The 13,390-nt window shown below is 32.3% G+C and overlaps 1 protein-coding gene across 1 annotated transcript; it reads right to left on the minus strand.

The window, feature by feature from the left end:
* Positions 1-9,284: 9,284 nt before the first annotated feature.
* On the minus strand, positions 9,285-11,808 carry LOC102597799 (uncharacterized). Its single transcript, XM_006360853.2, has 4 exons — positions 11,161-11,808; positions 10,554-10,794; positions 9,855-9,972; positions 9,285-9,769 (listed from the first exon to the last, which is right to left on the minus strand). The coding sequence occupies exons 1-4, from the start codon at positions 11,718-11,720 to the stop codon at positions 9,678-9,680; spliced, it is 1,011 nt and encodes a 336-aa protein (XP_006360915.1). The 5' UTR covers positions 11,721-11,808; the 3' UTR covers positions 9,285-9,677.
* Positions 11,809-13,390: the final 1,582 nt, after the last annotated feature.

Here is a 13,390-nt window from a genome sequence, read left to right on the forward strand (position 1 = left end):
CATAAGAGAATTCTTAATACAAAACTTGAAAAGCGGAAGCTATACTAAGTCTAACATAAGCCTTTACTATATAGATGTGGTTAGGACAAACGAATAAGTCTGAAAACCAAAATGACATAAAGCAATAAATTAATAGAAAGTGATCCAGCTCTCAAACCATGAGGACTCACCACTAGCAAGCACCGCTGAAAGATTCAATCTAACCATGACCGAATGGAGAAACGTCAAACCTTATATTATAAAACAACACATGCACAATATGCATCAGTATTTTAAATATACTGAATATGGGGAACATGCATAAAAACAGGAGCATAATACATAATAATTTTCAAAACATGACGATGCATGACCAAGTAAACAATATCAAATCTTTATTAGTTAGTTTCATAAATCATAAGAAAAAGGTCAATGCAAGGCTATTGGAAATCATGTCGTAAGATTAAATCATTCCATTTAAATGTGTGGGAGAGACCATTAATCGACATATAACCATGAGAGCTAATCACGTTGCTCAATGTATTACCCCATTGAAGAGGACCTTAAATATCTTGTCAGGGCAAGGATCATTTTCATAACTTCAAGACTTGGGTACTCGGCACTAGTCCCTCTTAAGACCTCAAGCATTTAGAGTTATGGGTACTCGCCTCTATTCTCCGAACACTTGGCCTATCCTACAGTGGCACGTAGTTTATGGGACATGGATAATCACCGCTAGTCCACTCGATGCTAGGTACAACTCCCCAACAGAATTAATGCATTATACTTAAGAGTAGCCCTTTTCATTATCATGACTTCATAACTTATTCATAGAGACATTAATCGAAGCATCTCAATCATGATCATCTTTCATATAAGAGTACTTCAATCAGAAGCAACATAGTTCATCAAACATATTGACACTTTATTCGAAAGCATCCCTTACGTCTTACTCTTCAATTCATAAAGCATTCATGCCATCAAGACTTGTTTTTGAAAACTATTTCATGGTCGGAAGTCTGGGTCAGATCTTAGGGTCGGATTTTGGAACTTTCATTGGGGTTGTGTTTTAGTTCGAGTGTCACTGTCGGGTCCTAGATCGAATATTGGGGTTGATTTCGGGTCATAAATTATTTTCCTAAAGAGTATTTTCTAGTCTCAAGCAAAAAATAAAAGATATTTTCTAGAAAATATTTTTCATTCACAACTAAACTTTTTCTACTTACCAATCAAACATCAGAAAATAAGTTAGTAATCCACTTATTTTTCAAGAAAACATTTTCTTCATACCAAACACACCTTAGTGGAATGAGTTTTCTTTATCGCTAGAGCCGTCAAAACGGGCTTAGCCCATGGGGCCGGCCCAACCCAACTTGTTATTGGGGTAGGGTTTGGATAGGATTTTCAAGCCCATTTAAAACTAGGGCTTATAAGCTCGACCCATATAAGCCCTTCCCCTTGAGGCTTGATCGGGGCCGGGCCGGGGTCGGTTTATGGGCCAAAACTTTTTATTTAAGGGTAACTTACAATAATCTCACTAGCATATCATCTAATTACTTAAATACACGATGTGTTGTAATATTATGAATCTTACCAGATTTTGGTACGTCCAAATACATGTATCTCGAAATATATGGACTCAAAATTAGGTTAATTTGTTGTAGATACACTCTATCCAAGTAGATTCGCATGTATCTAGAATACATAGACAAATCTCGCGCTCTCGCCTCCCTCCCATCTTACTTGTCACTCTCTTTTCTTGCTCGCGTATATGGTATGCGAGATACATGCTAATTACATGCAAGATACATGATTTGAAAATCTTCTCATTTTCTTGATGTTATAGAATTATAAGTTTGAAAAGAAAAAAAAATTAAAAAAAGAAAAAGAGAAGCCCTTCTAGGGTTGGGTTGAGTTGAGCATTTTCAGGCCCTTCCAAATGAAGGGCTGGCCTGCCCTAGCCCTTCAAATTCCTTGGCACGCGAGGCTTACCCGACCCTTTTTAACAGTTCTATTTATCGTTGATCGCTCTCCTCTTCTTTGGACTTCTACGACTCATCGCTTGACACTAAATGTCGACCACTCATCGCTGGTCATTGTCCCCCATGATGGATTGTTGATGTTTCATCTCTGAACACTTATCATCATTTTTCTCTTCATCTCCCCAAATCGCTGGAGTTTTCACTGCGAGAGTCCCATTGACTCCGATCTCCGGCCGACCGCACACCACAAATTCTTGCCAACCACCACCTTATGTGAAGAAATTTTTAAGGTTTTGTAAGTTCTTAACTCTTCTATGAGCTTATAGGGCATTCTAATCATGTTTTTAATAACAACTCGAAAGCCATGAGTTCAAGTTTTGATATTTGTACAAGGAAGTTAAAGGGTTGTTCTGTGTCATGAAGCTTAGAGAGTATTGGGTGACCGTATGATGTTGTAATTGAGTCAAAATGGAAGGGTATCCAAAAACACTAATGATTACAGGTGTTTTATTAGGAACATATAAATAAAAGAAAAATGACTAAGTTTTTGAAAATCGATCAAACTTATGATTTAAGAGAAATCGAATTTCAAAAAAAAAACAGAGTCGCCACTTAATTTTTTAGTAAAAAATCAAGAAAAAACTTAAAGCTTTCAAAAGATTTAAACAGATAAAATCAATTGAAAATAAAAGGGTTCGAAGTTCAATGTACATTCCGAGAAGGTGTTAGGCCCTCGGAATGTCCGCTAACTCACGATTGACCGGCGATTTGACCAAAATGACTTTGACTAATTTTGAAATTTTAACTTAAGTAAAAGAATTCATTTATTTTAACTAATTTTGAAATTTTGACTAAATAAAGAATTCATCACGACTTTGACTAATTTTGAAATTTTAACTTAAGTAAAAGAATTCATTTATTTTAACTAATTTTGAAATTTTGACTAAATAAAGAATTCATCACGACTTTGACTAATTTTGAAATTTTAACTAAGTAAAAGAACTCATTTAATTTAGCTAAGTAAAATAACTCATTTATTTTAACTCATTTAATTATTACTATTATTATTTTTATCATTTTTATTTTTTATTTTTTATTTTTTATTGTCATTTTAATTATCTTAAGGGAAAATGAACCAAGGGGGGGAATTTTTCTAAAGGGAAATGGTTCAAGTTGCAAGACAAATAATAAAATAAAGTTAGATATAAAATAAAGTAAATATTTTATTTGAATATGAAAAAAAGAAATGGCTATCTTTGGGAAATTAATTTAGTTAAACCAAAAAATAAAATGTTAGTCAAACAATGCAATAATAAAACAAATAAGAGCAAGTAAAGGAATATCCAAATTTGGGCCTTTGGCCCAAATTTCCCATAACTTGGACCTGTCCTATTCTAAAGTTTACCCGAAAAATGGTGGACTTTGGCCCATTTTCGTGTCCAAAAGTCAGCATATACACTGATTGTATACCGCTATATAGGGGCTGTATATCATGTATACTGCTGTATACCAGTGTATCATAGTGTATATCGGCATTTGTATATTCCATTTCGGACTTTTTCAAGCCTTGTAAATCAGTTCCTGCCCGTGTAATTTCCTCCCTTTCATTCGGACAAGATGAGGCTGACTCGAGAAAAAATCCAACTCGATGCAAGGATAGAGTCCAAAGGACTCGAATGAGACAGTGTTCATGCAAAGAATATGAAGAAAAGGATTAGAATTTGTTCTCGCTATATTGACCGGCTAGATTAATAAATCAACGAAACTAGTAGCAAATGACAAAGTACTTCATAATCAAATCAAAGATAAATTATGGCACAACTTCCAAATAAAGAGATAATTATGAGGCCATGATGAAATCGCTGATGCAGTGGGCAATATTAGCATATTCATTCTATTTAATAATTTTTTTAAAAGGAAAGAAAATAAACAAATTAAAAAGTAAAAAAAATGCTTAACCAAAATAGACTAATTTAGAACAAGAAAAAGGGGATTTAAAGAGAGAACAAAGCTCAAGATCATGATATCAAAATAATAATGACAGTAACTATGGGCATCAAATTTAAATAATCTTGAACATATTCTCGCATCACTCACTTCACTTTGCTACTCCAATATTTGACCAGACCAAGCTACAAACATCCAAAAATGAAGATAGAAAGATGGCCTTTAGGTGGGAAATGAACACTAGCTCAGACATCCAACCTAACACACCGATTGATAGAATACTAATTAAAAAGGGAACATGGGTATATCTAATCATGGATTCACATATTAACAAGAGATATCCAACTACACATATTAAACAGTTCCAAACCTTATGCAAACAGTAAAGAAGCATTAGCATTTCCCTTAACACAAGCTACAACTAAGAGCAAAGAAGCATAGTTTGCCTCCAACAAGTTAATCAACCTAATCCATATTTAACTTGAACTAACTAAGTTATATAATACAGAACATTCTAAATAACATTAGTTTCAACACAATGAATTAGATAATCCTTTTCGGGACATTTTCGATAATAAGCAAAATAAAAAAAGGTCAAGACTTCTCATTATACCCAAATCCATGTTACTTATTTTAAACAAAATCGCACGTTCTAGAAAAGAAAATACATACCTTAATACTTAGATACAATTTCAACGGAAATTTAACAGAAGAAACAATCATGATTTCAAGAAATTAGTTAATTTGGCCCAAAATACTAATCAAAATAAACAAACAAAAATACTTCCTTTCATTGGGGGGCAAAGGGTGTGAAGCAAAACATATTCCCATTCTCAAACAAAGCAACAACAAACGATGAGATGTGAAGGCATTGTACTATAAGGTTAGCGATTATGACATTCTAATTCACACATTACAGCACTAACAGAGTTCGAACGGAGAGAATCAAATATGGATATACAACCGCTTCACCAAACAGAGAACAAATTAAACTACGATAAAGACGAAATAAGAGAAAATAAGGTGTTGCCTTTCTAGGAGCAACAAACTGGACAACAACGAGCAGGACAAACGCTTCCACCACACAAATTTGAATCTCGAGCAGCTGATCACGAAACGCAAACCAAACTCAAACAAAGGTTCTCTCACGACTCGAGATTAGAGAAAAACATATATAATTTCTGAAGTTTAGGAGTCACTGTTCTAAGAAAATCCAACCCCTTTTTGACTCTTAATTTTCCAATCCAAAAAAATAATCCCCCCCATTGATAGAATACTATTATGCAACATATATAGAAGGAAAATTAGGGTTCTGAAAAAATGGGGGGAAACGGATGGAAATTTTGGACAAAATAGGGCCCATCAACTTAAATTTCGAATCCTTTCACCACTTAGGGGAGACACCCTTTTTCTGAAGATTTCACCCCATTCCGGAAGAGGATTGGGGGCAGACGCGTGCTTTCTCGCTGCTGGAAACGTACAATTTGAGAGGGACGTTGGTTGCTTGCTTGACTCGGGTCGCATTGCTGCTCGATTCGCTGGGCTCGAATTGGATTTTGGGTTTGCGAGTTTTCTGGGCTGCTGGGCGTTCTGGCTTCCTTGTTCCTCGCTGGTTTCGCCAGGAAGAAGATACTATGGGGTCGGGGGTACTGTTGCGTTGTTGTTGGGAGTTATTGGGCTGGGTATTTAGGAAATTGTTTAGGTGGGCTGGGCATGCTGATTGTATTGAGGATTTGGAGTGTTGGGCCATGATTCTGGTCAAATTGAGAAAAGGACCAAAATTTTGGTCCTTTAAAAATGATAAAATGGCACAGTGTGACAACGTAGACACTAAATTGGCAATAAATAGCCTACTTTTAAGATTTTAGCAAGAAAAGACTTGTTTATTATTTGGCATTTAATAGTTATTTTTATTTTTCTTAAAAAATATATTTTTGTTCCCCTTTTTTTTTGCTCTAAACATGATTGATTATTTTATCATTCCTATTTTATCTCTCCTTTTTATTTGTTAACCATTTTAAAATAGAGTTCTTCTTCTTCTTTTTTTGTCTCATTTTTCTCTTTCTAGAATTCTTTTTATAGTATATTTCTTTCTCTCTCAAATTTTTTATTTTTCTCCTTAATTCACTCTGTTATGAAAATTACGTATAACAATATGCTTATTCATACATACTTCTAAAAATCATATATAATCTTGTTCTTGTTCAATTTATTGTTGAATTTCATGATTTGTAGAATTAAAGTTTTTTCAATTTTGTTTTACAAAATTTTAGATTATCTATCCTTGTTTTTTTTTTCTAAATTCCTTTTCATATATATATTTGCTTCTCTTCTAAATTTTCTCTTATTCTCCTTGATTCACTCTGTTTATGCAAATCAGATAAATTATATGTTTATTAATTGATCCTCCCAAAGATTTCTTTTAATATATAATTATGTAGCATTTCTTGTCAATTAATTTTGAAATTTCGTGATTTGTGAAATTAAAGTTTTCAAAGCTTTTTTTTGCCAAAAATGTAGATTTATAGTATTTGAAAATTTTGTTTTCAATTTCATGGTAAGAAAGGTTCTAGTAAAATCCTCGTAAGAAATCAAAATGTTGATTTTGAGACTCAATTCATTTATACCAATGAATGTCAATCTCAATTTGAATAAAAGTATATAAATTTATTAGGTGAATACAGACTAATGAATACACAAATGAATACGAACTGATGTATACATAGCTCAATTACCGTATACATAAACAAAATCACATGTACAATTTATGAATAAAATTTAATTAATACATGTATCATACTAACTCATTCTTGTATACATTATAGTAATAACTAATACCTATAATTGTTGATAATATTCTTATGTATACATTATAAAGTTTATGTATACATGCTACAATTGTTGTATACATCAATAAAATTTACTCACCTATTTTTAAGAAATAAATTTCTTGTCAATTAATTTTGAAATTTCGTGATTTGTGAAATTAAAGTTTTCAAAGCTTTTTTTTGCCAAAAATGTAGATTTATAGTATTTGAAAATTTTGTTTTCAATTTCATGGTTAGAAAGGTTCTAGTAAGATCTTCGTAAGAAATTGAAATGTCGATTTTGAGACTCAATTCATTTATACCAATGAATGTCAATCTCAATTTGAATAAAAATATATAAATTTATTAGGTGAATACAGACTAATGAATACACAAATGAATACGAACTGATGTATACATAGCTCAATTACCGTATACATAAACAAAATCACATGTACAATTTATGAATAAAATTTAATTAATACATGTATCATACTAACTCATTCTTGTATACATTATAGTAATAACTAATACCTATAATTGTTGGTAATATTCTTATGTATACATTATAAAGTTTATGTATACATGCTACAATTGTTGTATACATCAATAAAATTTACTCACCTATTTTTAAGAAATAATTTTTGTGTATACATATAATACTTTTTTGTGTATACATTATGTACTTGCAACTTTAATTATTGTGTAATTTATGTATACGTGTTATTAAAATATCTAATAAAAATCATTGCCTCTTAATATTATTTGAATAATTATTGTCAATTATTTTGATAATTAATACACGTTAATTGAGCAATAATAATATTTTTTCTTACCTTAAAAGTAGTCATAATATTTTATCAAGTTAATTGAATAATTTTAAAAAATCCTGCCTTAAAAGTTACATAGTGCAATTACCGTATACATAAACAAAATCACATATACAATTTATGAATAAAATTTAATTAATACATATATCATACTAACTCATTATAAATATTTTTTTCACTTCTTAAAAGTAGGCAATTATTATTTTAATAAACTAATTACTGCTATTTGTAAAAGGTAATATTCTTATGTATACATTATAAAGTTTATGTATACATGCTGCAATTGTTGTATACATCAATAAAATTTACTCGCCTATTTTTAAGAAATTAAAGAAATTGAAAAACTAACTTCCTTAATTATAGGAGTTAAAAACAAGAAAGAAAAATAACCCCACATCTCCTTAATTAATGCTATTGGTTGCACGTGGTTAAAAAAAAAACTGTAAAAAGTTTGTTATTTTTCTTTTAGGCTAATACGTGCTATTTTTTATTGAGACTATTAATTGCTAATTAATGTTGGGCTATTTATTGCTAATTATATATAATAATTGTATTTCTATGTCAATTCCTCTTTAAAAATTGATGAGGCTAGAATTGGATTTAAACTTTGGTCATATGAATCTAAATTAAAGCCAAATGTAGTCAAACTTAGTTGATTAGGATAAGTTCGACTAGTAATCAAACAAGATGAATTAATATAGATTAATCAATAAGCTTCTTAATTCGGTTAATTAATAAATATTTTTTTCACTTCTTAAAAGTAAGGCAATTATTTTTTTTAATAAACTAATTACTGCTATTTGTAAACTTCTTAATTCCAACGAAATAAAATAATTGACTTAATTATAAATCAAATAATTTAAAATATAAAATATTATGTAACTAAACTAATTAACCAAATATTTAATTTAAACAAAAAATCTTTTTGTGACTATCTTTGAACATTCATAAAATATACTAATTACATACATGATTACATAAAACATATATATATTATTTAAAAATTATAAAAATGACAAACTATTTTTTAAAAAATAACCCCACATCTCCTTAATTAATGCTATTGGTCGCACATGGTTAAAAAAAAAACTGTAATAAGTTTATTATTTTTCTTTTAGGCTAATACGTGCTATTTTTTATTGAGACTATTAATTGCTAATTAATATTGGACTATTTATTGCTAATTATATATAATAATTGTATTTCTATGTCAATTCCTCAATAATTAAGTTGTGAGTCAGAAATGAGGCCAATTGACAATCATTTCGAAGATATACATATCCAACATATATAAATGAAGAATATTCCACTAGAAATATTTTACTAATTTTATTTTTCTTCAATTCTATTTTCCTCCCTCTAACCTGCGGAGAGGCACAATTTATAAACTATAACTAAAGTCACGAGTTTAAACTAGAGAAGCTCAAAAATTAATTTCTATCGTGGAAGGTCAAAATTAGGTGTCAACAACAGGGTCGTACAAGCTTGCCACTCATTTAGAGTTTGATTTGTTGCATATATGATCTGTAGCTTGTAATTGAGCTGTTACTTGTTAGCAATGATTGCATTACTCACCATTTCTTGTAGATTAACGCTTACCTGAAATGGTAAGAACTTCATAATTGTTCTAAGTCGGGAATTGAGGTACGTAAGATACCATTTAGTAAGATACTTAATGGTGTTTAAATCAGATTATCAAAAACTAGAAGAACAGGAAAGAAAAGAAACAGGAGCCAACATGAAAAGAGAAGCCATTTCCTTGTTAAGATTGGAATTCAGCACCCAGTTACAACAAAATAAGTGTACTATTCCAGCTCTCAAAAGAATAGTGAATATAGTACCCCCAGCAGCAAACTACAACTAGCCTCAAAAAAATGCACAACAAAACGAGCCGACAACACAACTAAATATAACCAAGCCTGATGATGATGGACTTCGAAATACACCAAATCCTACATACCCTCAACAAAAATTTGATGTCCCAATTGGACATCTTCCTCCTTAAACCTAGAAAAGAATCGGGAACATCTTTCCAATTGAAAACCAAATATCCTGGGGGGAGAAGAAACAGTTCTCTTTGAATAACTAACTACTACCTCTCTTACCACAAGAATACCTCAACTTCTAATGACCTACAGTACCAATGCTACCTTTTCCTGGGAAACATAAGCTGAAGGAGAAGCAATAAGAGGCTCATAATGATCAGCCCCAGCACCACACCAGCCTGCAATTGCCAAGGTGGTACAATCTCAGATGGGAAAACATAAAATATTAGCAGTAGGATCTTTCATTGCAAAAAATTTCTGTACCTGTTCCTTTCATGAAAAGGAAGAAAGGAGGTTCGCATATTTCACATTTGGGACGATGTGGGAGAAAGAAGACACAATTTTCTTCATCAACCATTGCGTCGGATCCATGTGCTTGCACCTAATAATTATATACCAACAGAAAAACTTTAGGAAAAAAATTGTTTGATTAACAATCCAACATCACATAATTGAGAAACAGTAAGGAACATAGGAGTTGAGAAAAGAACTTGCACACAATCTATCAAAATGCTTTGGTGGGGATCATCTCTTATTTATCAAAAAACAAAAAAAACATATGAAAAGAATAGGAGGATTGCTATTATGAACACAGATAAGCCCGCTTTATCAATAGACACATGTTGCCGTTACAAATTGAAAAAGGAATGGGGAACGGGCACATCCACTAGCAAGATAATCTTCCTAAACATCCGACTTTCATTAGTATTGTTCTCATGGATGTCATCGCTTATTGCTCTCATGACATTGTCTTTTATCAAATCATGCAGCTTTATATAGAGAAAAGCTTGAATAGCACCATTTGGAAATAGAAACAAAAATAATACGTTGCATACTGTTACACCTTCAGAGAATGTGTGCGCTGATTGTGAAACCTTATTGTGCAAACTACTCACAAGTAATACAGGTGGCAATTATTCAAGAGCAAGCAATTGTTCGTGCAAAAGAAGATCAGTTTCTTACCACAAAGATCTCTCTTTTAAATTCGGTTGCAAGACACTCAATCGCTATATCGTCTCCAAATGCAGCCGCATGACCATCAATATTCTCATCTACAGTTAATAAACCCTCCTCGGTATACTGCAAAGTGATGATATCATATTCATCATCAGGCGAACCAGAAATTGACATGTACTTGGCCCAACTTGGGCCATCATCCACAGCTATGCATCTCTCTTTGTATATAGACTCAGCAGCCAATTCTCTTCAATGTCAAAAAAATATTGTCAAAAAACACAACCATATCCAATAAAATTTTAAAAGCGACTCAATCAATTTTACACTTGCTAGCATCTTCACCTGTACCAGAAAAAGCAAAGTTTCGAAAATCTTTTCCGGGCAGTGCTGAAAACCTAGCAAACAAAGCTTTGATTTCTTCTTCGTATCAAATGAATTACAAATAAAAGCAATTCCCACTTCAAAGAAAACTATTCTCTATGGCAAAATGCATGATAGTCAGCGGAATGAACCAGATCTAAACTTTCTCATCCAGATCTAACAAATAACAATAATTAGGCCTCAATCCCTAATGCATAAAATGAATAATTAGGCGAAATGGATAGGAAATTACCGCTGCATTCCGAGGTGAACAAGCTCGGAAATAGCCGATTCCAGAACCTCTCTATCGTCCTTCTTAGCTAACAGCTTCAACTCTTGAACCACATGAATACCCCAACCAGATTTCAGATCCGGAGAATACATGTGCTTAATCGCCGATTCAATCGCTTCTTTCTCCGATCCAAGATCTTCCAAGAACCTCCGCACTGTCCGCCGTCTCAGATCTCTCGCGTACGACACCGTTTTCACCCCCATTGATTTCCCACAAGCCGTAAAAAGACAGTTTCCGTCTGCCTCGACTTCTCCGCCGTGGCTCAGCCGGAAAACCATGGAAGCGTTCTGATCCTGAGGATGTTTCCACAGTACTCCCTTAGACTGAATCTTTATCAAATGCTTTCTCTGCTGGTCCTCTAAAGATGAAACATTTTCCCAGGAAGAGGTATCAACGACGGCGACAGGGGTGATCGCCGGCGATGATTGGTCAACGAGGTCGATAGATGAGGGAGTAGAGGTAGGATCCCGCCATGGAATCACCGGCGACGATGCTGTTGAGTCGCAGATGAGTTTCCCCATGCTTTCTTTTTCTTGATTTTTTTTCTTTTTGGACACTACAATGGCGGAAACAGAAAGTGGGGAAAAAAGAGGAAAGAGTGGTTGGGGCAAACGGCTAGATTTTACAGGAGTTGCTGTACACGTGGACCAATCAACGTGTGTATTTACTGCTTTTCAAGTTTTGTCTGCGGGTTTTGGTGAAGCGGGTGACAGCTGTATTCAGACTTACGTGGCGTATTATGAGTGGTTAACAGAAAAATTGTAACGTTATGGGTGATTTTCGAGGTCCGCGTCCTTTTCCCGCTATGGGCATATTCTCATATATATACGTTACGTTGTAAAATAAAATAATAAAATAAAACTTTCATTTGTTTTTCTTGTCCTTGAAATTGGTGTAGCTATGGATAAGAATAAAAAAAAAAACGTTGCGACGGAGTGGTATTTGAGATTTTGGATTAGAGTCCTCTAAAATGTGGAGTCGTCCTTTTTAGGAAGCATTTTACTCTTAATGTGAATTTTTCTGGTGCGAATTAAAATTTAGTCGAATTTCAATATGAATACTGAACATCAAATGAGAAATAAAAAATAAAAGGAATAGGCCGGGTGTCCCAATAAATCATGCTAAATAAGATAAGAAATAAATTTAATGTAAATAAAGAATTTTATGAAAATTACTTAGCTTGATTTTGCTACTTTTACTAATTGGATTTAACTTTTATATGATTTATCGAAAATAATTGTTACATTTTTATGATAGTGGTGTTTGGTATACACTTTTGTGATTTTATCGTTTATTTGTATTTTCTATCAATTCAAGTGCTTCACTCTTAATCAGATGTCTCAGATTCGAGCTCTGGGTGTGGAGAAAATCCTGTTGGGAGTGCCACCCCCGAATGGTCCCTGCAGAACGCGATCCTAATTTAGTCGGAGCTCCAATGTGGGCTCCCGACACCGAGTGGGAAACAAAAAAAAGGAATAATTATGTAAATATATATCTTTTAATTTTTTTTTTACCCTCCGTAGGAGCTCCCACCCCTTTTGCTCCCTTGGTGACTCGAACTCGCAACCTTCAGGTTGGAAGTGAGGGGTGCTTATATGTATATCGTAATTTAGCTAAAAGAAAAAAAGTTAAAATTATCAAAGCCTTTTGTCTCAAATTTCTTATGTTATTACTTATTAGCATAATTACTGGATTAAAAGTTTATTTAGATTGACTTAAAAGTTTGTCAAATTTACTTTTAAATTATTTTTAGCTTTTGAAAGTGTTTGACAAGGTTAGAAATAATTTAAAATGACTTAAAAAAGTTAAACCCAAAAAATGACATTTTCTTACTTTTTATTTTTTGATTTGAAAGTCATTTAAGTTTGACTTTTTATTTTTACACCCTTTTGATAAACATTAGAGGAATAGAAGGACAACGATAAAATATGAAGACCCGTCATTTAGAAGTATTAATTAACAGTAAAAAAATCCCGTCATTTAGAAGTATTAATTAACGGTAAAAAAATTTAAAAGTGTTCTTTATTTATTTTTTTATATTTATATTTCATTCATTTAAAATTAACTTATTTTAAATTCAAAATATTTGGAATTAAATTTGAAATCAAGATTCAAATAAAATAAAAGAAATAGTAAAATCAATTTTATTTTATTTTTGAAAAAAGAGAGAAAACAATGAAAGAAGTAAAAC

Source organism: Solanum tuberosum, unplaced genomic scaffold (assembly GCF_000226075.1).
Source record: "Solanum tuberosum cultivar DM 1-3 516 R44 unplaced genomic scaffold, SolTub_3.0 scf00317, whole genome shotgun sequence".
NCBI classification, from domain to species: domain Eukaryota; kingdom Viridiplantae; phylum Streptophyta; class Magnoliopsida; order Solanales; family Solanaceae; genus Solanum; species Solanum tuberosum.